At 44.0% G+C, this 26,181-nt stretch overlaps 1 protein-coding gene across 2 annotated transcripts in view; it reads left to right on the top strand.

Annotated features, from left to right (window-relative positions):
• The window catches only part of LOC140741096 (1-phosphatidylinositol 4,5-bisphosphate phosphodiesterase delta-3-like), a 94,589-nt gene that overhangs the window by 62,595 nt on the left and 5,813 nt on the right, over positions 1-26,181 (top strand). For both annotated transcript variants that reach the window (XM_073070833.1, XM_073070834.1), the window contains exons 8-13: positions 1,698-1,850; positions 5,603-5,728; positions 13,615-13,771; positions 15,882-15,998; positions 18,241-18,419; positions 20,904-21,039. In XM_073070833.1, coding sequence (XP_072926934.1) covers positions 1,698-1,850; positions 5,603-5,728; positions 13,615-13,771; positions 15,882-15,998; positions 18,241-18,419; positions 20,904-21,039 — 868 coding nt within the window. The remainder of the gene's footprint in view (positions 1-1,697; positions 1,851-5,602; positions 5,729-13,614; positions 13,772-15,881; positions 15,999-18,240; positions 18,420-20,903; positions 21,040-26,181) is intronic.

The raw sequence follows: 26,181 nt of genomic DNA, 5'->3' as shown, positions 1-26,181 counted from the left end.
TGAAGTTGTATAAGACATTGGTGAGACCTGATTTGGAGTATTGTGTGCAGTTTTGGTCACCTATCTACAGGAAGATGTAAACAAGGTTGAAAGAGTACAGAGAAAATTTATAGGATGTTCCTGGAACTGGAGGACCTGAGTTATAAGTAAAGATTGAATAGGTTAGGACTTTATTCCTTGGAATATAGAAGATTGAGAGGAGATTTTATAGAGGTATACAAAGTTATGAGGGGATAGATAGGGTAAATGCAAGCAGGTTTTTTCTATTTAGGTTGGGCGGGACTACAACTGGAAGTGGTGGGTTAAGAGTGAAAGGTGAAAAGTTTAAGGGGAACATGAGGGGAAACAGAGATAGGCCAAACAAGGCAGCAGGGATAGGCGAAATAGCCCAGCTACCCAGCTGATCAAGATCCCTCTGAAAAACCTGAAAACTATCTTCAGTGACAATGACATCACCTATTTTAGTGTCACCTGCAAGCTTACCAACCTCGCCTTGTACATTCTCATCCAAGTCATTGATATAAGTGACAAATAGCACTGATCCCTGGGGAACACCACTAGTCAGAAGGCTGAGGTCTGAAAAACTACGTTCCAGCATCACATTCTGGTGGAGCTGAGTGGCAATGTCTGGGTAGAATTGATGGGAATGTGAGGAGAGTAATGTTCAAAGTAAATTTATTATCAAAGTACGTAGATGTCCCATGTACAACCCAGAGGTTCATTTTCCTGTGGGCATTCACAGGAAATACAAGAAACACAATAGAATCAATGAAAGACCACACCAATTGTCAGGCAGCAATGTGCAAAAGACAAAAACAGTGCAAATACAAAAAGAAAGAAGAAATGATAATAGTAATAATAAATAAGGGATAAATATCAAGAATATGAGATGAAGAATCCTTGAAAGTGAGTCCATAGGATGTGGGAACATTTCAGTGATGGAGCAGGTGAAGTTGAGTGAAGTTAACCCTCTGGTTCAAGAGCCAGATGGTTGAGGGGTAATGACTGTTCCTGAATCTGGTGGTGTGGGAACTGAGGTTCCTGTACCTTCTTCCTGATGGCAGCAGCAAGAAGAGAGCATGACCTGGGTGGTGGGGGTCCCTGATGATAGATACTGCTTTCCCGCAACAACATTATGTGTAGATGTGCTCAATGGTGGGGAGGGTTTTACCCGTGATGGACTGAGCCGATTCCACTACTCTATGTAGGATTTTTCCATTCAAAAGGCATTAGTGTTTCCATGCCAGGCTGTAATACAGCCAGTCAATATACTCTCCACCACACACCTATAGACGTTCCTGAAGCCTCCTCCTGAAGTCAATAATCATCTCCCTGGTTTTGCTGACATTGAGTAAGAGGTTGTTGTTGTGACACCACTCAGCCAGATTTTCAGTCTCCCTCCTGTATGCTGATTCGTCACCACCTTTGATTCAGCCTGTGACAGTGGTGTCATCAGCAAATTTGAATATGCCATTGGAGCTGTGATTAGCCACACAGTCACAGGTGTAAAGCAAGTAGAGCAGGGGGTTAAGTACACAGCTTTGTGGTGTATCTGTGCTGATGGAGATTGTGGAGGAGATGCTGTTGCCAACTAGTGTAAATTGATTGATCACTGTAGGCTTAGTACCCTGTTCCTGAGCTCTGCAACTTTCCAAATTGCCTCCACTTGACTGATGTCTGTCCTAATCTCTCCGCAGGTCTCCCCATACCCGGTCATCCTCTCCCTGGAGAACCACTGCGGCAAAGAGCAGCAGACGGTCATGGCCCGACACTTGAAGGGAATTCTCGGTGACATGCTGGTTACGGCCATGATCGATGGGAAAGTCCCAAAGGAGCTTCCGTCGCCCGAGGTAAATGCATGGCCCAGAATTCTCATTTCCCTCAGTTTGGCATCTTTGTAACAAAAGAACATATTTCAGGAGGAGCTATATATCAGAATGGCAGGCTCTTGAAGGGGAAGAGGATCAGCGTGGGAAGGCAATCGGGTACATTTTACCAGTGGCAGCGTCTTGGAGTGATGATGTAACGGAAAGAATCAGGGTGGCAGGAATTCAAAGTGACAGGTTATTGGAATGACAGGTTGAGGGAAAGGGAGGATATTGGAGGGTGTTGGGTATTAAAAGTGAGGGTATTGGTGTGGCAGTGAAATGGAATTCAGAGAGAAGAGGTATCCCATAGGCAGCTGATTGGAGTAGCACAATATCAGAGTGCCTTTGCGTCAGAGTACCAGAATACTGGAGTGGAAGAATATCAGTGTAACAGTGCATCAAAGTGGCAAGTACAGGCCAGAGCTTCCTCTGGCAGCTTGTTCCCTATACCCACCACCCTCCATGTGGAAAAACATCCCCTCAGTTCCCCTTTAAATTCCCCCCTCTCCTTAAACTTATGCCTTCTATGTTTTAGACTCCCCTTCCCTTTGGATTAAGACAGTAGCCATTCACCCTGTCCATGCCCCTCATCTCAGTAGGGCCACCCCTCAGTCTCCTTCACTCCAAGGCAAACAGTGCCACCTGTCCAGTTTCTCTTTATAACTCAAGCCCCCAGTCACTGCAAAAGTATTCTGAATTTTTCTGCACTCTCTCTATATTAATCACATCCTTCCTATAGCAGCTGATCAGAACTGTACACAGCATTCCAGGCGCAGTCTCACCAACATAAGACTTATGAGTAGAATAAGGCCATTTGTCCCATTGAATGATTTGCTATTTACTCATGACTGATTTGCTATCCCCTTAGACCCTATTCTCCTGCATTCTCCCTGTAACCTTTGAAGCCCTTCTAATCTAGAACCTATCAACCTCCACTTTAAATATACCCAATTACTTGGCCTCTACAGCCATCTGAGGCAATGAATTCCACAGATCCACCACCCTCTGGCTAAAAAAAAAATCCTCCTCATCTCTGTTCTAAAGGGTCATCCTTCTATTCTGAGGGATAGACTTTGGTCATAGACTCCCTCACTATTGGAAACCTCCTCTCCACACTTCAATATTCAATAGGTTTCAATGACATCACCCCCTTATTCTTCTAAACTCCAGCAAGTACAGGTCCAGAACCACCAAACGCCCCTCATATGATAACCCCTTCATTCCCCGAATTATTCTTATGAACCTCCTCTGGACCTTCTCCAAAGCCAGAACAGCCTTTCTTAGATACGGGGCCCAAAACTGCTCACAATACTCCACATGTGGTTTGACCAATGCTTTATAAAGCTTCAGCATCACAGCCTTACTTTTATATACTGGACCTCTTGAAATGAATGCTTTCAGAATTGCCTTCCTCACCACCGACTCAACTTTCAGAGATTCCTGCACAGTGACTCCCAAGTCCCTTTGTATCTCTGATTTGTGAATTTTCACCCTAGTTAGAATAATAATTTATGCTTTTATTTCAACCAAAGTGCATGATCATACACTTCCCAACACTGCGTTCCCTCTGCCACTTCTTTGCCCATTCTCCAAATCTGTCCAAGTCTTTCTGCAGACTCTACTTCCTCAACATTACCTGCCCCTCCACCTATCTTCATATCATCTGCAAACTTGGTCTTAAAGCCATCAATTCCATCATCCAAATTATTGACGTATAATGTGAAAAGAAGTGGTCCCAACACAGACCTCTGCGAGTGCCGAATTTGCAGGCCATAGCTGCAGAGTCAGTTCAGCGCTGAAGCGATAGACCTCACAGAGTAGTCAGCTGAACATCTGTTCAAGTTGCGCAAATAGTTGGAAAAAATAAACAAAAACACAATCTTCCTCTACGCTTCAACCTGCGTGGTGTAATGGAGCCAACCACAGGTCCATCTTTCACCATCAGGTCTCAACACAACATACACCCCCAGCTGTACCTGCACTCTCGAATCTAGTTCACCGAGTCCCCCAGCAGATCACAAAATCATCAGATCATTTAGTCAGTTCAAAAGTACATCTTTAAAATGGAAAATACAGGCTGCAGACTGCAGCAATCACAGTTCAGAAGTATATCTACTCGAGTATATACTAGTTTTGTGCTGTCTGCAAGATGCTGCCGTTGATCGCTGTCACCATCCTGCTCCGTATGTCTGATGGAGATCCCTTTGCCCTCACCTACTATCCCATGCATCCAACATAACCTTTGCCACTTCCGTCAACTACGGCACCCCACAACCAGACACACCTCCCTTCTCCACAGAGATCACTCTCTGTAACTCCCTTGCATGCTAATCTCTTCCACCTCTGTACACAGGCACTCACCCGTGACTGTACCATGTGTTATACCTGCCCCTACATCTCCCTCACCACCACCCAGGTGCCTAAACAGCCCTTCTTGGCGAGGTAGACCTTCACACATGAATCTCCCGGTGTTATTTATTGCATCTGGTGTAGTCTCCTTTGCATTGGTGAGATTGGGGATGCTTCATTGAACACCTTCTCTCCGTTCGCCGTGCCAACTGGGATTACCCAGTGGCCAGCCATTTTAATTTTACTTCTCTTTCCCACATTCACCTCTACTGCCAGGCCAAGGCTAGACACAAATGAGAGGAACAGTACCTCATATTCCATCCAGGCAGTCTCCAACACAGCGACATAAACATTGAATTCTCAAACTTTCCAGTACCTGCTCCACTTCTGTCCCTCAGTTTTTTTTTCCTTCTCCCACTGACCCCGTCACCTTGTTATCCCCTCCCCCACATTCTCCATCACCCACACACACCTCCCAGCTGCTTCCCTCAGCACCTCCCTGCCCCACCATCCTCCCGTATCAAATTGTACCTTCAGCCCTTCGTTACACCCACCTATCACCTTCCAGCTTCTGACATCATTTCCACTCCCCCCCCCATCTGCCCATCATCACACCTTATCTGGATCCAGCCATCACCTGCCAGCTCTTACCCCACCCCTCCCCTCATGCCTTTACAATGGCGATTTCCCCTCTATCTTTCAGTCCAGGTGAAGGGTCTTGACTGAAAACCTCGACTGTTCATTTCCCTCCGTAGATGCTGCCTGACCCACTGAGTTCCTCCAGCATCTTGTGTGTTGCCTCATTGGGAGAGTCTGATTCCTCTCACCGAGTGGTGAGGAGGGTGTACCAAAGCCCTGAATCGCCGACTGCTCATTTCCCACCACAGATACTGCCTGACTCCCGAAGTCCCTCCTGTATCCTGTGCATTGCTCCAGATTTCCAGCATATCTGCCGTCTCTCTTGTGCCTTTATTAAAACAAAGTGTTTATAATTCCCTTGCTGGTGCTGAGGGGGTGGGGGTCAGTTACTGCACATCAACTGTCTGCAAATTTACAGTGCCAGCATTTTGACAAAAAAAATACAAAGACCAAAGCCATAGGAACAGAATTAGGCCATTTGGCCCATCAAGTCTGCTCCACCACTTGATGACTTCATTGGCTTTGACACACTTTGGGACATCCTGAGAGTATGAAATGTGCTATAGAAATACAGGTTCATTCCTTTGCGTTTGGTGCAGACATTATGGACCAAAGGGTGTGTTCCTCTGCTATTTTGTTCTGTGTTTAATTGTGTTTGGTGGGTTAATTGAAAATTGACAACTGAGCACAGGGTTCCAGCGGGTACTGGGGTCATGAGTTCAAACTTCTGACTGTCCTGTTGACAGGCACTCAAGGGTAAAATCCTAATCAAAGGGAAGAAGTTTGATGAGTCGGGGACCACAGCTGAACGAGAGGAAGAAGCAGAAGACTGTGAAGATGAGCAAGTAAAAAATGGAGAAAAAAGTAGAAAGGTAAAGAATGTTTGGGTCAGGGAAATAGCTCATTGTATAAAATCACCTGAGTCCCTCTCATTCGTCCTGTCACTTCTCATTACTGACTCAAAGCACTTGTTCTGTGGTGGCTGCAGCCATGGTGTTCGGCATGGTCCTATGAGACACGTTACTACCCATCGGTTGTTTGGATTTCCTGTATTTATGGGATCTGGACTAGGCCAACACTTATTGCCCATACCTAATGAATGACTACAGTTCATCTGGTGAAGGGGGCTCCCAACGTGGTGCTGGGCAGGGATTCCAGGGTTTAGACCCAGCATCGATGAAGGGCCTGCAATATACTTCCAGTTATGTGGGACTTGGAGGGGAACCTGCAGGTGGTGGTGTTCTGTGGCTCCTTGCCATCTTCCATCTTGGTGGCAGAGGCTCTCTTCCTGCCCTGATGCTGAGGGTGTGGGTTACAGCAGTGGAGCTCAGAGAAGTAAGAGGTTCATGTCAACAGATCCTTCAAGCCTGGTGGATAAAGAAGGCTGAATCACCAGTGACTTCTATATATGTACCGTGGAGAGCATTCTGACAGGCTGCATCACCGTCTGAGATTGGGGGTGGGCTACTGCACAGGACCAAAAGAAGTTGCTGAGGGTTGTAAATTAGTTGCTGAGGACCCTCTTGGGTACTAGCCTACAAAGTACCCAGGACATCTTCAAGGAAGGACGTCTCAGAAAGGCAGCGTCCGTCATTAAGGATCTCCAGCACCCAGGGAATGCCCTTTCCTCACTGTTACCATCAGGTAGGAGGTACAGAAACCTGAAGACACACACTCAGTGATTCAGGAACAGCTTCTTCCCCTCTGCCATCTGATTCCTGAATGGGCATTGAACCCTTGGACACTACCTCATTACTTTTTATTATTTCTGTTCTTGCACTACTATTTTTAATTTAACAATTTAATATACATATACTTAGTGTAGTTCTTTTAATTTTTTTTTCTATATTTATTATGTATTGCATTGTACTGCTGCCACAAAGTTAGCAAATTTCACAACATATGCCGATGACATTAAACCTGATTCTGATTCTGACTTTCATCTACACGTAGGTTGGGCAAACAAAATTAGTAACAATACTATGGACAAAAAGTTCCTGGAGTCTATCCAAGATCATTTTCTGGATCAGCCAGAGAACAGGTCATGCTAGATGTGGTATTGTGTAATGAGAAAAGATTAATCAACAACCTGGTTGTGGAAAGCCCCTGAGGAAAGAGCATGCATAATGTGACAGGATTCTTTATTGGGATACAGAGTGATGTAGCAAGTTCAGAGTCTGGGGTCCTGAATGTAAATAGAATGGTCTGAGGAGACACCAGAAACTGCAGTTGCTGAATCCACAGCAGCAAGTAATCTGCTGGAGGAACTCAGTGTGTCAAGCAGCATCTGCAGAGGAGAAAAGAATTGTCGATGTTTTGGGTTGAAACTCTGCATCAGGCCCAGAGACCTGGAGGGCATACATTTAAGGCGAGGGAGATACACAGGTCAAATGTTTTTACACAGAGAGTGGTGGGGGCCTGGAATGCACTGCCAGGGGCGATGGTGGAGGCGGATACAATAGGGGTGTTTAAATAGTTCACGAAGGGACAGATATGGACGTTTTATAGGCAGGAGGTATTTAGTTTAATTAACTTTGCATATCATGGGCAGATGGGCCTGTTCCTGTGCTGTCCTTTGGTGGTGCATGATCAATAACTTCCATTGTATTTAAAGCTGTCTTAATTTGTTTACTTTGACAGCATTATACACTGTTTTTGAAAAGTGTGTGGATGCTCTAAGAGCTTTAAGGTCGTTTGTGAAATTTAGAACCGCTTTAAAACTCACAGAGCATCCACACACTTTTGATCATTTCAAAAACAAAGACAGAGAATATTTTATTGGCCTCAGGATGTTGACAAAGCTGATATAAAACACACTGGAGCAGAACAAATATTCCTGTCCCATTAATCAAACCAGACCTGGTTTGTGTAAGTGTATTAGCAAATTTGGCAGGACAAATAGTACAACTAGCAGCCCACTTGAACATTCCTTTTGAAGATAACGGGGTTACTGGACTGTCACAGTCCTCATGAGATCTGTCCCTCACAATGTAATGGAGATTTATAGGAAAGATTTAATGAGTCGGTTTCGTACAGATTGGCATGTGATGAAATAGTTGTAGGATGAAAAAGAGATTAAAAGACTTGTTCCTAAAGCAGTTCCCTTCACAAAGGCGTAGGGAGCGGTGGCCAATTTGGGGGCCCCACAGGAAATGTTTCTGCTGATAATGGCTCATTGAATACAATGCAGGGAGGGAGGCACCCACTGATCAAGTTAAAGGGCAAGTCAAAGCAGTACTAAATGTAAGGACATTGGTCAAGAAAACAGAAACATAGAAAATTGGAGCAGGCTCTTTGGCCCCTCTAGCCTGCTGCACCAAGCAATGTGATCGTGGGTGGTCACCGCGGCCGGCTCTGACGCTCAGAGAGGAAGTATGGAGTCAGACAGATAGTGATAGAGACTCAGTAGTTAGAGGGGAAGTCAAGAGATTCTATGGTGGCAAAAGAGATGATGGGATGGTGTATTGTCCTCCAGATAGCAGGATCGAAGATGTTTCAAAGCAGCTGCAGAACATTCTCAAGGGAGTGGGTGTGTGAGCAGCCAGTGATTGTGGTGCACATTGGCACTGATAACCAGCAGAGGTCCTGCACACTGACTGTAGGGAGTTAGGAAGTACATTGAAAAGCAGGACCTCAAAGGTAATAATCTCTGGATTACTCCTGGTGTCACAAGCTAGTTAGGGCAGGAATAGAAAGATAGAACAGATGAGTGTTTGGCTAAGGAACTGGTAAAGGGGCAGGGTTTTTGTGTCACTGGAATTTTTCTGGGACAGGGTAACCTGCACAAGAGGACTGGGTTGCACCCTAACTGGAGTGAAACCAATATCCCGGCCAGGAGGTTTGCTGGTGCTATTCAGGAGGGTTTGAACTAGTTTTGCAAGAGGTTGATGAACCAGAGTACCTGGTCAGAAAGTGGGTGGATTGAGAGGAAGGTAAATGCCATGGCCAGTAACCTTGTCACTAAGGGCAGGTCGGAACAAGGTAATAGACATGATGGGTTGAAATGTTCTTGTATGGTCTAGCAGTTCGGATTCTTTGTTTTCACCCAAGCATCCTGGTTTCAATTTGCAGGATGGGAATTGAAGCTTTAAGGTCGGCACTGTGGCGTAGAAGTTAGTGCAATCACTTTACAGCACCAGCAGTCATTGATTGGGGTTCAATTCCTGTTGCTATCTATAAGGAGTTTGTATGTTCTCTCCATGGCTGCGTAGGTTTCCTCTGGATGCTCTGGGGTCCTCCCACAGTCCAAGGTGTCAGGTTAAAATTAGTGAGTAACTTAGAGCATGGATAAGTGCATGTAAGTATGATGGTGTGGCCACTACAGAGACTTGGTTGAGAGAGGGACAAGAATGGATGCTTAATGTCCCAGAGTTTCGATGTTTTAGAAAGGTTAGAGAGGGCGGTAAAAGAGGGAGTGGAGGTGGAAGTTGCACTACTAATCAGGGACAATATCACAGCAATATCACATAATGGAGGGGTCAGACGCCAAGTCCACCTCCCAATAGTCACATTGAGGAAGAGATATGCATGCCGACTAGGTAAAGTTGCAATTAGGGTTGTTGTTGTGGGTGCTATTAACTTCCCCAATATTGACTGGGACCTCCTCAATGCAAGAGGTTTAGGTGGTGCAGAAGCTGTTAGGTGCATTCAAGAAGGTTTCTCAAATCAGTATGTAGATAGTCCAACAAGAGGAGGAGCCATACTGGACTAGACCTGATGTAAAGAAATGAGTCTCTCCAGGTGACTAACCATTCAGTGGGAGAACAGTGAGGGACTCCTTAAGTTTTAAGGGAGCTATAGATAAGAATAAGTATGGACTTTGCAGGAGAGTATTAAATTGGGGCAGGGGAAATTACAAGAGCATTAAGCAGGAACTAAGGAGAGTTAATTGGAAATAGCTGTTTTGGGGCAAGTCCACATCTGACCTGTGGAGGGTGTTTAAAGACCAACTGCACAGAATATAGTACAGGTAAGTTCCAGAAAGAACGACGGACAAGGATGGCAAGGTCAGGGAATATTGGATGTTGAGAGAGGTGGAGAATTTAGTCAAGAAGGGAAAGGAAAACATAAGCTTTAGGAAGCAAAAGTCAGACCAAGCCCTTTAAGATTATAAAGAAGCTGAACAAGAACTTAGGAATGCAATTAGGAAAGCCCCGAGGGGCCATGAAAAATCCGTGCCAAGTAGGATCAAAGGGAATCCCAAAGAATTCTATACATGCATCAAGAGTAAGAAGATAAACACAAAGTACACTGCAGATGCTGTGGTCCAATCAACACGTATAACAAGCTGGATGAACTCAGCAGGTCGGGCAGCATCCATGGAAATGAGCAGTCAATGTTTCGGGCCGAGACCCTTCGTCAGGACTGAAGAAGGAGGGGGCAGGGGCCCTATAAAGAAGGTTGGGGGAGGGTGGAATGTGCCAGGTGAAAGACAAATCAGAGGAAAAATCAAGGAGTGGGGGAGGGGAAGCAGGGAGGGGATAGGCAGGAAAGGTGAAGAAGGAATGTAAGGGGAAAGCACTATGGGTAGTAGAAGAAGGCAGAATCATGAGAGAGGTGACAGGCAGCTGGAAGAGGAGGCAGAGTGAAAGTGGGATGGGGAAAGGGAGAGGGACGGAATTACTGGAAGAGTAAGAAGATAACCAGGGAGAGAGTAGAACTGCTGAAGGATAAAGGAGGGAACATGTGTTGGAGGCGAAGCACATGGGCAAAAACCTAAATGAGTACTTTGCATTTGTATTTACCAAGGAGAAGGATGAAGAGGACAGCAAAATCAGCAGAAAATGTGCTAATATGCTAGGATAATTTGAGATGAAGAATGAGGTAATGTTAGGTCTCAAAGATCGTTAAGATGGATACGACTCTAGACGCTGATGGGATATACTCCAGGTTATTGAGAGAAACAAAGATGAGATTGCAGACCCCTTGACCAAGATCTTTGTATCATCTCAACTCAGTGAACAACTCCTATAGCAGTGAGCAAATGGAGTGACCCCTGAGAAACTTAAGCAAAATGTTCAGTTATTCCTCAGAGCTGATGGCCAACTGAATACATTACATCCACCTTTAGAGTCAAACTGTAAACTGTTCAACCAAATCAGTTAAGTCACGCGTTCTAATTAATGCCATGTGTCTGGGATCTGCTGGGAACCAGGAGTCACTTGGGGGTGAGGGACTGACTGGGTGTTTGGTGTGTGTTGGGAATGAGGGATTGACTGGGTGTTTGGTGTGTGTTGGGAGTGAGGGATTGACTGGATGTTTGGTGTGTGTTGGGAGTGAGGGATTGACTGGGTGTTTGGTGTGTGTTGGGAGTGAGGGATTGACTGGAAGTTGGGTGTGGGTTGGGGGTGAGGGATTGACTGGGTGTTTGGTGTGTGTTGGGAGTGAGGAATTGACTGGGTGTTGGGCATGGGTTGGGGGTGAGTGATTGACTGCGTGTTTGGTGGGTGTTGGGAGTGAGGGATTGACTGGATGTTTGGTGTGTGTTGGGAGTGAGGGATTGACTGGGTGTTTGGTGTGTGTTGGGAGTGAGGGATTGACTGGGAGTTGGGTGTGGGTTGGGGGTGAGGGATTGACTGGGTGTTTGGTGTGTGTTGGGAGTGAGGAATTGACTGGGTGTTGGGCGTGGGTTGGGGGTGAGTGATTGACTGCGTGTTTGGTGGGTGTTGGGAGTGAGGGATTGACTGGATGTTTGGTGTGTGTTGGGAGTGAGGGATTGACTGGGTGTTTGGTGTGTGTTGGGAGTGAGGGATTGACTGGGAGTTGGGTGTGGGTTGGGGGTGAGGGATTGACTGGGTGTTTGGTGTGTGTTGGGAGTGAGGAATTGACTGGGTGTTGGGAGTGAGGGATTGACTGGGTGTTTGGTGTGTGTTGGGAGTGAGGGACTGACTGGGAGTTGGGCGTGGGTTGGGAGTGAGGGATTGACTGGGTGTTTGGTGTGTGTTGGGAGTGAGGGATTGACTGGGTGTTTGGTGGGTGTTGGGAGTGAGGGATTGACTGGGTGTTTGGTGTGTGTTGGGAGTGAGGGACTGACTGGGAGTTGGGCGTGGGTTGGGAGTGAGGGATTGACTGGGTGTTTGGTGTGTGTTGGGAGTGAGGGATTGACTGGGTGTTTGGTGGGTGTTGGGAGTGAGGGATTGACTGGGTGTTGGGCGTGGGTTGGGGGTGAGGGATTGACTGCGTGTTTGGTGGGTGTTGGGAGTGAGGGATTGACTGGGTGTTTGGTGTGTGTTGGGAGTGAGGGATTGACTGGGTGTTTGGTGTGTGTTGGGAGTGAGGGAATGACTGGGTGTTTGGTGGGTGTTGGGGGTGAGGAATTGACTGGGAGTTGGGCGTGGGTTGGGGGTGAGGGATTGACTGGGTGTTTGGTGGGTGTTGGGAGTGAGGGATTGACTGGGTGTTGGGTGTGGGTTGGGGGTGAGTGATTGACTGCGTGTTTGGTGTGTGTTGGGGGTGAGGAATTGACTGAGAGTTGGGCGTGGGTTGGGGGTGAGGGATTGACTGGGTGTTTGGTGGGTGTTGGGAGTGAGGGATTGACTGGGAGTTGGGTGTGGGTTGGAGGAGAAGGATTGACTGGGAGTTGGGGTGAGGGATTGACTGGGTGTTGGGAGTGAGGGATTGACTGGGAGTTGGGGGTGAGGGATTGACTGGGTGTTTGGTGTGTGTTGGGAGTGAGGGATTGACTGGGTGTTTGGTGGGTGTTGGGAGTGAGGGATTGACTGGGTGTTGGGTGTGGGTTGGGGGTGAGTGATTGACTGGGTGTTTGGTGGGTGTTGGGAGTGAGGGATTGACTGGGAGTTGGGTGTGGGTTGGAGGAGAGGGATTGACTGGGAGTTGGGGTGAGGGATTGACTGGGTGTTGGGAGTGAGGGATTGACTGGGTGTTGGGTGTGGGTTGGGGGTGAGTGATTGACTGCGTGTTTGGTGTGTGTTGGGGGTGAGGAATTGACTGAGAGTTGGGCGTGGGTTGGGGGTGAGGGATTGACTGGGTGTTTGGTGGGTGTTGGGAGTGAGGGATTGACTGGGAGTTGGGTGTGGGTTGGAGGAGAAGGATTGACTGGGAGTTGGGGTGAGGGATTGACTGGGTGTTGGGAGTGAGGGATTGACTGGGAGTTGGGTGTGGGTTGGGGGTGAGGGATTGACTGGGTGTTTGGTGTGTGTTGGGAGTGAGGGATTGACTGGGTGTTTGGTGGGTGTTGGGAGTGAGGGATTGACTGGGTGTTGGGTGTGGGTTGGGGGTGAGTGATTGACTGGGTGTTTGGTGGGTGTTGGGAGTGAGGGATTGACTGGGAGTTGGGTGTGGGTTGGAGGAGAGGGATTGACTGGGAGTTGGGGTGAGGGATTGACTGGGTGTTGGGAGTGAGGGATTGACTGGGAGTTGGGTGTGGGTTGGGGGTGAGGGATTGACTGGGTGTTTGGTGTGTGTTGGGAGTGAGGGATTGACTGGGTGTTTGGTGGGTGTTGGGTGTGAGGGATTGACTGGGAGTTGTGGGTGAGGGATTGACTGGGTGTTGGGAGTGAGGGATTGACTGGGAGTTGGGTGTGTGTTGGGAGTGAGGGATTGACTGGGAGTTGGGCGTGGGTTGGGAGTGAGGGATTGACTGGGTGTTTGGTGGGTGTTGGGGGTGAGGGATTGTCCTGGTGGTTGGTGCCTTTTGGTTCTGAGATACTGGCTGGATGCCTCAGATCTTTTGGGTGTCTAGGATTTACTGGGTATTTTGGGTCTGTTTAATCCACCTCTCATTGCTGTGTATTTGTAGGGGGCAGTGGGGGAGATGTCAGAGGAGCTCTCGGATCTGGTGGTTTACTGCAGGGCTGTACATTTCCATGGCTTCCAGCATGCATGGAGTAAGATGTGTGTCTGTGAGCTCTCGTCATTCTCCGAGAACAAAGCAAAGAAACTCATCAATGAATCAGGTAAGGCCACTGCTTCATTGAAAGAATCACCAGTATTGGCACAATGTCAATGTGCCTGGGATCATCCTTTGCAAATGTGTGACAGCTTGTGACCCAGATCCCTCTGGCTGCTCTGGGCCCATTGTTGGGGTAGTGCCCTTTCTTTTGAGTGGTCCAAGGGCCAGTGTAGCCACGTCCAGTCGAGTCATCAATGTGATGTGCTGAAGTAAACAGAATCTGTGGACAGGAAGGTTCTAGCATTGCCAAGAGATAAATATTTGCCCATATTCCCTGTCTGTACTCAGAATTGTGGAGTGGGATCCTTCACTTCTGTCTGAAGTAAGGAAAGTGTTGATTAATAGAAAAGGGACTTGGAGCTATAGACCAACTCTCAGCACTGAACTCACACTGTCATCAGTAATAAGGTCACAATTGGTTTCCAAGGGAGCTGCCAGTTGGATATATTGCTAAGACTATTCAAAGATTCAAAGTATATTTTGTTATCAGAGAATGTATAAATTATACACCATTAAGATGTGTCTGCTTAGTCAGCCACAAAGCAAGAAACCCAAAAGAACCCAATTTTAAAAAATGAAGTCCAAAGTGAAGAGAAAGAAACAAATCATATAAACACTGGAAGCAAGCACAACAGCAGCATTCCAAACCAAATTCAGTCCTTAGATCCAAATCCCTGCAGCAGCCCAGAGTAGGCCCAAAACCTCGGTATTCAGTTCATTTTGTTAGCAGGACAAATCGTGGCAAAGTTTGCAGACACATCAGCTGGGGCAGCCGGGAGAGGAGCCCCAGTCTGTCTGGGCAGGAGTTTAAATGGTCTCAACAGCAGATCGTAGATCCAAATTTATTAGGACCCGGGCTCCTTGCTGTACCTTGTTGTGTCAAATAAAGAAGCTGCTTTGTACCTTCCAGTAACTCGCTCTCACGTGATTTCATCCACGCTACAACAAGGAGTTTGCACATTCTTCGTGTCTTCTGTGTGCTTTGATTCCCTCCCACAATACAAAGGTGTGGGGATTGGTAGGTTAATTGGTCACCGTAAATTGCCCCGTGTGTAGGTGAAGGGTTGGGTTTGAGGGGAGTGAAAGTGAATGTGGGGGGAACACGGTGGGTTAAAAGTAGGACCAGAGTCGATGGATGTTTGGTCAGTGCAGACTAGTGGGCCAAAAGCACGTGTTCCTGTGCGGTTGGACTCAATGGTGGTCAGGTCAGTTGGACAGAACATTTGGAAGTGAAATGCAATCCAGAGATGTGGGAGGTGTTGTGAGCAGGGAGTTCACCAGGGTCAGGGAATGTACAATGGAGATTAGAGGAATAGAGACACCTTGGAATATATGTCCACACATCTGGAACGGTCAATAACATGCTTAAAAATAGATGGAACACAGAAGGGTACAGCACAGGAACAGGCCTTCAGCCCACGATATCTGTGCCAAACGTGATGCCAATTTAAAATTACGCCTGCCATCAGGAAGAAGATTTAGGAGCCTCAGAACTCAGATCACCAGGTTCAGGACCAGTTATTACCCCTCAGACATCAGGCTCTTGAACCAGAAGGGATAACTTCACTCGACTTCACTTGCCCCATCAGTGAAATGTTTCCACAACCCATGGACTGACTTTCAAGGACTCTTCATCTCATGGTCTCAATATTTATTGCTTACTTATTTATTATGATACATTTTTTTCTTTTATATTTGCAGTTTGTCATCTTTTGCACGCTGGTTGTTTGTCCGCCCTGTTAACCATAAGACCATAAGCTATAGGAACAGAATTAGGCCATTTAGCCCATTGAGTTAGCACTGCCAAACAACCTGATCGTGTGAGTCCTGAGGTTCCTGTACCTTCTTCCTGATGGCAGCAGTGAGAAGAGAGCATGACCTGGGTGGTTGGGGTCCCTGATGATGGATGCTGCTTTCCTGCGACAACTTTCTGTGTAGATGTGCTCAGTGGTGAGGAGGTCTTTACCCATGATGGACTGGGTTGTGTCCACTACTTTTTGTAGGATTTTCCATTCAACGGCATTGGTGTTTCCATACCAGGCTGAACCTCACCAGACAACTGATCACTCCATCATTCACCAGATGCCTCTGAGACTAGTTCACTTGTTTTTCAGGGAGGCTCTTTGTGCGTTACAACACCATGCAGCTGTCCAGGATTTACCCAACAGGGTCCCGGGTTGATTCCTCCAACTACAACCCCCAGGAGATGTGGAATGCTGGATGCCAACTAGGTAAGTTGGTCCCACCTCTGCCCATACATTCAGGTCAAGTTATGACTTCATTCAAATTAAACTAAATTAAAACCTGAAAAATAAGCAACCTTGCAAATAACTGATATGAATTAAATGAAAATAATGGGTATTTGTATTAGCAAATTGTTGAACTCAATGGATGTGTAACCTCAAAAGAAAGGCTGCAGATATACAGACTTGAACTTGTGAGCAGTGTAACCAAGATCCTGCCGAAGGGTCTCGGTCGAAAACGTCGACTGTACTCTTTTCCATAGATGCTGCCTGGCCTGCTGTGTTCCCCCAGCATTTTGTATGTTGCTTGGATTTCCAGCATTTGCAGATTTTCTCTTGTTTGTCAGTTGATTTGTTCTTGATGACACAGAGTTGAAAGGCATGGTAAACTGTGGGGGTACATGTAGACAGGCTAGTGAACTGCTGGGTAGTGCGAGATGGAACCAACATTGTGGAATACACAGTGCTACATTTTGGCAGGATGAGTGAGGGGAGGAATGAAAACTGGAAGACACGATCGTAAATGGGGCAGAAGGACAGTGAGATCCAAAACTCCTTGTACATAGTTTGGTAGAAGTAAGGTGGCAGGTTAAGAAATTCATAATAAAACCATACAAGGTCGTAAGTTTTATAAAAAGAGTAGAGTGTGGAAACAAGGTGGTCATCATCAACCTTTTTAAAACAGTGGCTTAGCCACAACTGGATTATTGTGTCCAGTCTGGGAACCAGTCTTAAACAAAGATCCAAAGGTCTCGGAGAGGATTTGGACGAGGTTTATCAAAATAACTTCAGGGATGAGGGGAGCAGTCACAGTGGATTCTGGTTAATTGGAACCAGTACATTTTGGCCCAATTAAGTGGCTGCTCCAATTAGCCTAAGTTTCATAGAAAGAGTTAAAAAGGTACAAAGAAGACAAACTACCATTTAACTCGGTAACAAATTATATATTTAAATGAAATGCTTGAAACCGCAGTGAGCAAAACAGTTCTGAATTGTCTTAATGGTTATTTCTCACCAACTATCAGTGACAAAAATCACTGCTTTTTGAACACAAACACACAAGCGACACTATTTAAAAACTGATTGCTCTAAGCACAATGCAGTGTCTAATGGCCATGTAAGTGTACACAATTGACGCTAGTTAGAAACTGTTTGACAACAGTCTCCTGTCCCAATTAAGCGGCAGAGTGTCCCAAATAAACACACAGAACCCCAGCTATTTTCTCAATGTTTTTGATCTTTAAGAGTTGTCCCAAAGAAGTGGCTGTCCCAATCAACCAATGGACCAGTTAACCAGAATCCATTGTATATGGGTGGAATGGAAAAGCAGGGATTGTGCTCCCTGAAACAGGTGGAGAGAAGAGATGTTGAAGGTGTTTAAATTCATAAAGGGAGCGAACACAGCAAATAGAGAGATACCTGTTGCGAATGGTGGAGAGTCAAGAACCGGGGGATGGGAAATGAAGGGGATTGGCAAGAGAACCAGAAATGACCTGAGGAAAGACTTTCCTGCAGCTGGTCTCTGGGTCAGGTCTACACTGTCTCAGCATGGCAGGAGGTCTGTGACCAGAATGGATCTAGTACAGACTCAGTTGGATGAAGGGTATCTTCCATGCTGCAACCATTTTGTAATATTTTACAGACCACCTCCAGAACTTTCTACAAACATGGTTGCAACTCAGTGAACAGTTAGGTGCACAACACAATTCTTTAAGGAAAGACAGCTTTAAAATATCAATCATCATTTACAACTACCCTACCACTATGTCACAACTGATCAGAACATGTGTAAGTCAGACTTGAGCTAATTGGGATTAATTCCAGACTCTGGCACCATAGCTGAATGAATAAAATGGCCCAGTGCTTTAAGGGGATAGGAAGATGTAGAGGATCCCAAGATCTCAGTTCCATTCATCCTGCATTTATTCACTCTGCTGACCATCACATACATAGAGCCAGTGTCTACCACACAGAGAGAGTTCCACATGGACACAAGGGGTAACTGGTTTTCAGCCTGCTCTTCCATCAGCCTTTGTGTCTCAAGCTCTGACCAACTACCCCTCCCCCATGACTTATTTTGCTGTGTCCATGTAAATTTTCCCTTTCAAATGGTTCAATTTTCAATATTTGCCCTTGGTATTTCAGGGAACACAGGCCTGATTAGCAATCCTTTATGAGATGTATATTTGCCCCATCTGGTTAATAGATATAATTTTTTATTTTCCTGCAGTGGCCCTGAACTTCCAGAAAGCCGGAGTGGAGATGGATCTGAACAAAGGGAAGTTTCGACAGAACGGTCGGTCGGGTTACATCCTGAAGCCCAGCTTCATGAAGAACAGATCTAATGTCTTTGACCCTGCAAAACCAAGACCTGGAGTAGGACTCAATAAGACACAGCTGATCATTGATGTAAATTTAATTCAGATTTAGTTTCCCAAAATCTGCCAAATTCAAACCCTGCAAAGCAAAATTCAGAGTGGTTCACTTAGTAAATCTGGATGAGGGGGGGACCTTCTTACAGGCAGCATTGGGAATTGAACCAATATTCCAAATGATGCTCTAACATGGATCTCCACCTTGCAGAATACCATTGTCATTCCAGATGTGCAGCCATCTGCCTTGTGAATTTAAAGGCTGATAATCCGTTCTCTGATTAATCTGAAATCCCGATAGTTCAGCATCTGGTTCACTGGCCCCATTCCCTGCTCCATTCAAACTCACCACAGCCTCTTTTCCTGTTCCCCTTCAACTCACTAGGGCCTCGTTCCCTGCCCCCTTTAAACTCACCAGGCACATTGCACCCCAAGAGGAACTTGACTAATATCCTTGGGGAGTGCTGCCCGGGAGAGGTAAAATTTATTTAACAACGGACTGGGAAGCTGATGACAGAATCAAGGGGAAAGCCAAGCTGGAAGTTCAGGATAGGGATTCTGGAATTTAGGAAGACAAACAGAGGGAATGGCAGTTGTGTAGGATAATGACAAGGTAATGATAACTGGAGTACAGTGGGGAGGGGTGGTGTGCAGGCACCAGAAATTAAAGCAGAAGATAGAGAGATGTTGTGGATGTGATGGGAGGTGAGGACCTCGATACAACAGCTATCACTAAAGAGATAGTGCTGAGTAAACTCGTGGGCCTGAAGATAGAAAAGTCCCCTGGTCCTGATGGAACACATCCCAGGGTACTGAAAGAAATAGCAAAAGTTATAGTAGAGTCTTTGGTGATAATTTCCCAAACTTCTCTAGACTCTGGGCAGGTCCAGGCAGACTGGAAGACAGCGAATGTCACGCCACTGTTCAAAAAAGGATGTAAGGAAAAGGCAGGTAATCATAGGCCAGTTAGTTCAAAATCTGTAGTTGTGAAAATGCTTGAAACTATCATTAAAGAAGAAATAGCGAGGCATCTGGAAAGAAATGGATCCATCAGGCAGACTCAGCATGGATTCAGCAAAGGCAGGTCCTGTTTGACAAACTTACTGGAGTTCTTTGAGGATATAACGAGCACAGTGGATAGAAGGGAACAGATGGGTTAAAGTTGTTTCCACTGGTAGGTGAGACTAGAGCTAGGGGGCATAGACTCAAGATTCTGGAGAGTAGATTTAGGATGGAGATGAGGAGGAACTGCTTTTCCCAGAGAGTGGTGAATCTGTGGAATTCTCTGCCCGATGAAGCAGTGGAGGCTACCTCAGTAAATATATTTAAGACAAGGTTGGATAGATTTTTGCATAGTTGGGGAATTAAGGCTTATGGGGAAAAGGCAGGCAGGTGGAGGCAAGTCCATGTCCAGATCAGCCGTGATCTTATTGAATGGCAGGGCGGGCTTGACGGGCCAGATGGCCGACTCCTGTTCCCATTTCTTATGTTCTTAAAGGCAAAGAAAAAGGGGAACCACCCAATTTTCACTGACTCCAGTCTAGGCCAGCAGATAATTCTATTGACATTGAAATTGTACGTAGTTTGGGATGTATGCATGTGAATCTGCAGCGTGTGATAAACTTGGCTGGTGAACTGCAGGTCAGAGAGAGGAATATTACAGCATTCCTCCAGCATTTTGTGTGTTGCTCCAGATTTCCAGCATCTGCAGTCTCTCTTGCCTCTCCAGAGAGTGGTATATGATTTGATCATGATAACAGGAACTCAGCTCAAAGGGGGCAGGAACAACTAGTAAATATTCCTGGATAAAAAGTGTTCAAGAAGGAAGTGTAGCAGTGTTGATTAAAAGGAGAATTACAGTGCTGGAGAGAGGATTACAACTGGGGTGAAAGTGTCTGGTTAGAACTCTGATAGAGGGAGTCTGACACTGCTGAGTACGTTCTACACCAGTGTGTGGGAGAAATGCAGGGATCCAAACATGGAGTTATATGAAGGTATAGGATAGTGCAAAAAATATAGTGTTCTTATCAGGATTACCACATCATAGAAAGGATGGGCGACCATTAGAGAGGGTGTGGAAAAGATTGAGGAGAATGGGGATGGAGAACCCCAGTTATAAGGATAGACTGGAGAACCCAAGGCTGAGGGGAGATTTTATAGAAGTGTATAAAATAGCCATAAGACTTAGGAACAGAATCACGGGATCTGGACAGAGTGGGAGGCTGTTCCCATTGGTAGAGGCTCAAGGACTAGAGGTCACAGGTGTAAGTAGAGAACAGGCAAGAGAAGTAAGAGCGATGAAAATCCTTTATCTGCACTGTGTATTTGAAACCTGGAACACACTGCTGGCAGATGTGGTGGAGGCAGTTTCCATTGTGGATAAACCTATGGTGTGGAACAATTTACAAGAGGAGGCAGGAGGGACCGGTGAACTGCTCTGGTAGGGAGCCAGTGTGGACATGATGGGCCAAATGGCCTTCTTCCCTATTTGAACTGTTCTCTGATTTTATGACCTTTTCAGGTTATTACAGCTCAGCAACTCCCTAAAGTGAATAAGGACAAAAAGAACTCCATCGTGGACCCCCTGGTGCGTGTGGAAGTGCATGGTGTGCCTGAAGATAATGCTACAAAGAGGACAAGACACGTTGAAAATAACGGTAGGGGGATGATGTGTGTACACAACATCTGTCCAGTGGGGAAATTTACACTCTTGGTGCTGTGTCTGACAATCTCAATGGTAGGGCAATTAGTAAATCCTGAAGATGGGACAAGAGTTGTAGTGTCTCCAGGCAGTTCCTACGTATCTGCCATTTTGCACATTACAAATAGGACAGTGGTAATCCATTGCACCATCCTCTTTGGGGAATAGGAACTTGCTAGGAGATGTGCGGAATGTACTTGGAACATTCCAATGGACCAGTCATGATACTCACTTTGTTGTCGTGGCTGAAATGTCTCCACCTATTACATACGGGACACATGATCCTGCTGGTGGTTTAGCAGTATAATATCTCTCTATAGAACTGCAATAGTGCATAGTCGGGAACCCACTATGGAGTTCTATTAGTGCTCGTATCTCATAGCTCCAGAGAGCACAGGTTTGATCCCAACCACAGATGCTGTCTACGTGAGTCTGCATCCCACTGTTTCATCCCTCCTCATGAGGGAAGGATGGTTGTGGTGTTGATCAGATCAGTGTCACCAAGTGGCAAAAGAATCAAAGGGGTTGTTGGGCTTCAGGATTAGTGACGGGGCAGTGGCTTTGCTGGGGTTGGTGGAATTGCTGTGCCAGCACTGGGCATGGGTTTGATGGGCAAACGGCTTTGTGTGTCTTCAGTAAGCAAACGTATAAATGAAGAACAAAAATGTGCCAATCAGCTGCCACACCTGTTCCTCCATTCATTGAGATCATGCTCTTTGAGGACGAGAGCTCCAAAGATTCCAGATCTTCTTGATACAAAAGAAAGCCACATCTTTCATGGGCGAAGCCTTATTGCTAAACAGTGGCTCTGGTTCTAGGTTCTCGCACAAGGAAATATCTGTTCACACCCAACCTTCAGGATGTTATATGTTTTATTTAGTCCTCTCTCACACTTCTAAGGTTATCCCTAAAAGCTGGCACAGACTCGAAGGGTCGATTGGCCTCCTGTGTTGATAGAGAATATGATGGGATCAGTGTGCAGGCTGTTCCTGCAGTCTGTTTCTCAACAAACCCTTGCTTCCTGGTGTCAGACAGTAAACAGTCGAGGGGATGTCACGTGATGACGTAGGATCGAGACATGGAAATCCAGCTCTCCCGTAAAAAAACTAATAAATTAATGTTTAAGTGAAGAAAAGTTAGTAAATATTTTCTAAAAACTACGTCTAAACTACTCAGGATTTTCCTTAGATATGCCTCCTAAACAGACAAAGATGAAAACTTCTACTTTGAAGATACTACAAGCTGAGCCGGGCACCATGAAGAAGCCTCGGACTCAAGTGCATCTCAATCCGGCGATACAGAACAGAAATCGGCGGCAACATCAATAGTCTCCAAGAAGGAACAACAGGAACTGCGTGTGCGCAAAGGAAAGGGCATACGCAAACATGAGCAATTTGAACTACAAATCCCAGCTACGATTAGAAGTGGAAGTGAAAATGAACCCGAGGTGGATTCGGAGATGAAGATGAGGAGGTAAAAGAAGAACAACAGGAAGAGGTTGGAGGTGGAAGATATTCTGGAGACATAAGAGAAGCTTTGGCGCAAATAATGCATGAATTAAAAGAATTAAAAACATTAAAAATAATAAAAGAAGATATTAAAAATATGAAGACTATGTTTGATAAAATGGTGAAAAAACAGGAGAAAATGGACAAGAAAGTTAAAAAGCTGGAAGAAATAATGGGAGACACTATTGAGAGAGTGAATAAAATGGAAGATAATATTCTTGCCTGGACATCAGAAAGAAAATGACTGTTGGAAAAAATAGACGTGCTTGAAAATTTTAGTAGACGAATTAATATTAAAATTGTTGGCCTTAAAGAAGGGATAGAGGGAGAGGATCCAATAAAACATTTTCAAAAATGGCTCCCGGAAAATTTGGAAATGGAAGAGGGAACCCAGTTGATTAAAATCGAAAGGGTCCACAGAGTCTTAAGACCAAAACCTCAACCTGATCAAAACCCACGACCAATCTTGATAAAATGCTTAAGAGATCAAGATAAAGAAAAGATCCTGAAGGTGGCTGCCCAATGTGCCAGAAAGAGAAATGAGCCATTGATGATAGAAGGGAAAGCAGTTCTTTTCTATCCTGATATAAGTTATGATCTTTTGAAGAGAAAGAAGGAATTTAACCCAGCGAAAAAAGTTTTATGGGAAAAGGGTTATAAATTTATATTGCGACACCCGGCAACACTGATAATTTTTTTGGATGACGGAAAAAGAGGATTTTTTACTGATCATTGGGATGCAGAGGAGTTTGCACAAGAACTCCCAAATATTCGCTAGACACAGTAAAGATTTAAAAGTGAAACAGATTAAAGATGAAGACGGGAACACTGAAGTGAGTTGATGGACAATAAGGACAGAAGAATATTTAAATATACTTTTAATTATATGATACAGGAGGAGAAAGGTAAAGATTTGAGAAATATTAATCGAGAGTAGTGATATTATTTTTTCTTCTCTTATATATACTTTTTTTATGTTACGGGGGAGCTGGGGGAACTTCGGATTGATCGCTATGGGATTCACGTGTGTAATCATGGCGTTTGCCAAGACCCGCACAACGGAGGGGGGTAATGTTGTGTTTTTTTCATTCACAACATTAGCAGGGGCGGTTTTTGTTTTTTTTTCTTTATAATCTATTTTTCTTTTACCTTTCTTTCTTTGCCTGGATGATCGGAGGGGAAACACATAGCAACATGGAGAATTTAAAAATAATTCCCCAAGGTACTATGAGAGTTGAAATATTATGTATTACTATAGACTGGAGTAACCCCATTAAAATAATGACTAATTTACTGAATTTTTAAAGTGTTAATGTTAATGGGCTTAATGGACCGGTGAAAAGAAAAAGAATTTTAACATACATTAAGAAAATGAAAATAGATATAGCTTTTATACAAGAAACACATTTAACAGAGATAGAACATCAGAAATTAAAGAGAGATTGGGTCGGAAATGTTATAGCAGCTTCATTTAATTCAAAAGCGAGGGGAGTTGCAATTTTGGTCAACAAAACTTTACCAATTAAAATACAAAATGTATTAATTGATTCTGAGGGAAGATACGTAATTATACATTGTCAAATCTTTTCAGAACTATGGACTCTTATAAATATTTATGCACCAAATGAAAACGATGTAAAATTTATACAAGAGGCTTTTTTGAATTTGGCTGACGCACATGATAAAATATTAATAGATGGAGACTTTAACTTTTGTTTAGACCCAGTTTTAGATAGGTCAACAAAGGTTGTTACAAAACCAAAAGTAGCAAAATTAACTATCATTGATGAAAGATTTAAATTTGATTGATATATGGAGAAGAATTAACCCAAGAGAAAGAGATTATTCATTTTATTCAAATAGACAAAAAACTTATTCAAGGATAGATTTTTTCTTACTATCAGCAAATATTCAAGACAAAGTGAAAAATATGGAATATAAAGCAAGAATATTGTCAGATCATTCCCACTTGATAATGACAATGATAATAATGGATAAGGAGGAATTGATTTACAGATGGAGATTTAATTCAATATTATTAAAACGTCAAGATTTTTGTGATTTTATGAAAAAACGATTCAGTTTTTTTTTAGATACAAACTCACATTCAGTTGATGATAAACTTATATTATGGGAAGCAATGAAGGCATATTTGAGAGGCCAGATAATAAGTTATACTTCTAAAATTAAGAAGGAATACATGGTAGAAATAGATCAATTGGAAAAAGAGATTACAAAATTAGAAAAAGAATCTCAAAGATATACGACAGAAGAAAAACAAAGACAACTTGTTAATAAGAAGCTACAATATAATACACTTCAGACATACCAAACAGAAAAAGCAATTATGAGAACTAAACAGAGATATTATGAACTAGGTGAAAGATCACACAAGATTCTTGCTTGGCAGTTAAAAACAGACCAGGCTTCCAAAACGATAAATGCAATTAGAACAAGTGTAAATAAAATTACTTATAAACCTTTAGAAATCAATGAAACTTCAAATTTTTTTTATTCTGAATTGTATCAATCAGAATCACAAAATGATATTGTTGAGATAGAAAGGTTTTTATCACAAATAACTCTCTCAAAATTGAATTCGGAAGAACAAAAGGGATTAGATGTGCCTTTTACATTAAAAGAGGTTGAAGAAGCTCTAGGATCACTTCAGAGTAATAAATCTCCAGGAGAAGATGGTTTTCCGCCTGAATTTTACAAAAAGTTTAAAGATTTATTAATTCCTCCTTTTATGGAGCTAATACACCAAGTGGAAAGAACGCATAAACTTCCAGAATCTTTTTCAACAGTTATTTTAATAGTATTGCCAAAAAAAGACAGAGATCTTTTAAAGCCAACATCATATAGACCTATTTCTTTGTTGAACACGGACTATAAAATAATAGCAAAGATTTTATCTAATAGATTATCTAAATACTTACCAAAATTAATACACATGGACCAAACAGGATTTATTAAAAATAGACAATCAGGATATGTTAGGGGGAGGGGTTAAGGGGAGGGGGAAGGGTTGATAATTTTCTTTTTTCTTCTGTAACCTATTTGAAAATTCAATTAAAAAAAATAGACAATCGGCAGATAATGTAACTCGGTTACTTAACATAATTCATTTGGCACAAGAGAGGGAAGAAATGAGTGTGGCAGTTGCTTTGGATGCAGAAAAAGCATTTGATAGATTGGAATGGGATTTTTTATTTAAGGTATTGGAAAAATATGGATTAGGAGTATCTTTGCTAAAATGGATTAAAACCTTAAATACTAACCCCAAATCTAAAGTGGTGACAAATGACCAAATTTCAACATCATTTCAGTTAACAAGGTCAACTAGACAAGGTTGTCCATTATCACCTGCTTTATTTGTGTTGGCGATAGAACCATTAGCTGAATTAATTAGAAATGACTCAGATATTATGGGTTTCAGAGTTAATCAGGAGGAATATAAGATTAACTTATTTGCTAATGATGTTCTGATTTATCTAACTAACCCATTACATTTGTTGCGTAAATTATCTTCTAGATTGGAAGAATATGGGAAAATATCAGGGTACAAAATAAATTGGGATAAAATTGAA

Source organism: Hemitrygon akajei, chromosome 18 (assembly GCF_048418815.1).
Source record: "Hemitrygon akajei chromosome 18, sHemAka1.3, whole genome shotgun sequence".
NCBI classification, from domain to species: Eukaryota; Metazoa; Chordata; class Chondrichthyes; order Myliobatiformes; family Dasyatidae; genus Hemitrygon; species Hemitrygon akajei.
This window is presented reverse-complemented; position numbering and strand designations above follow the sequence as displayed.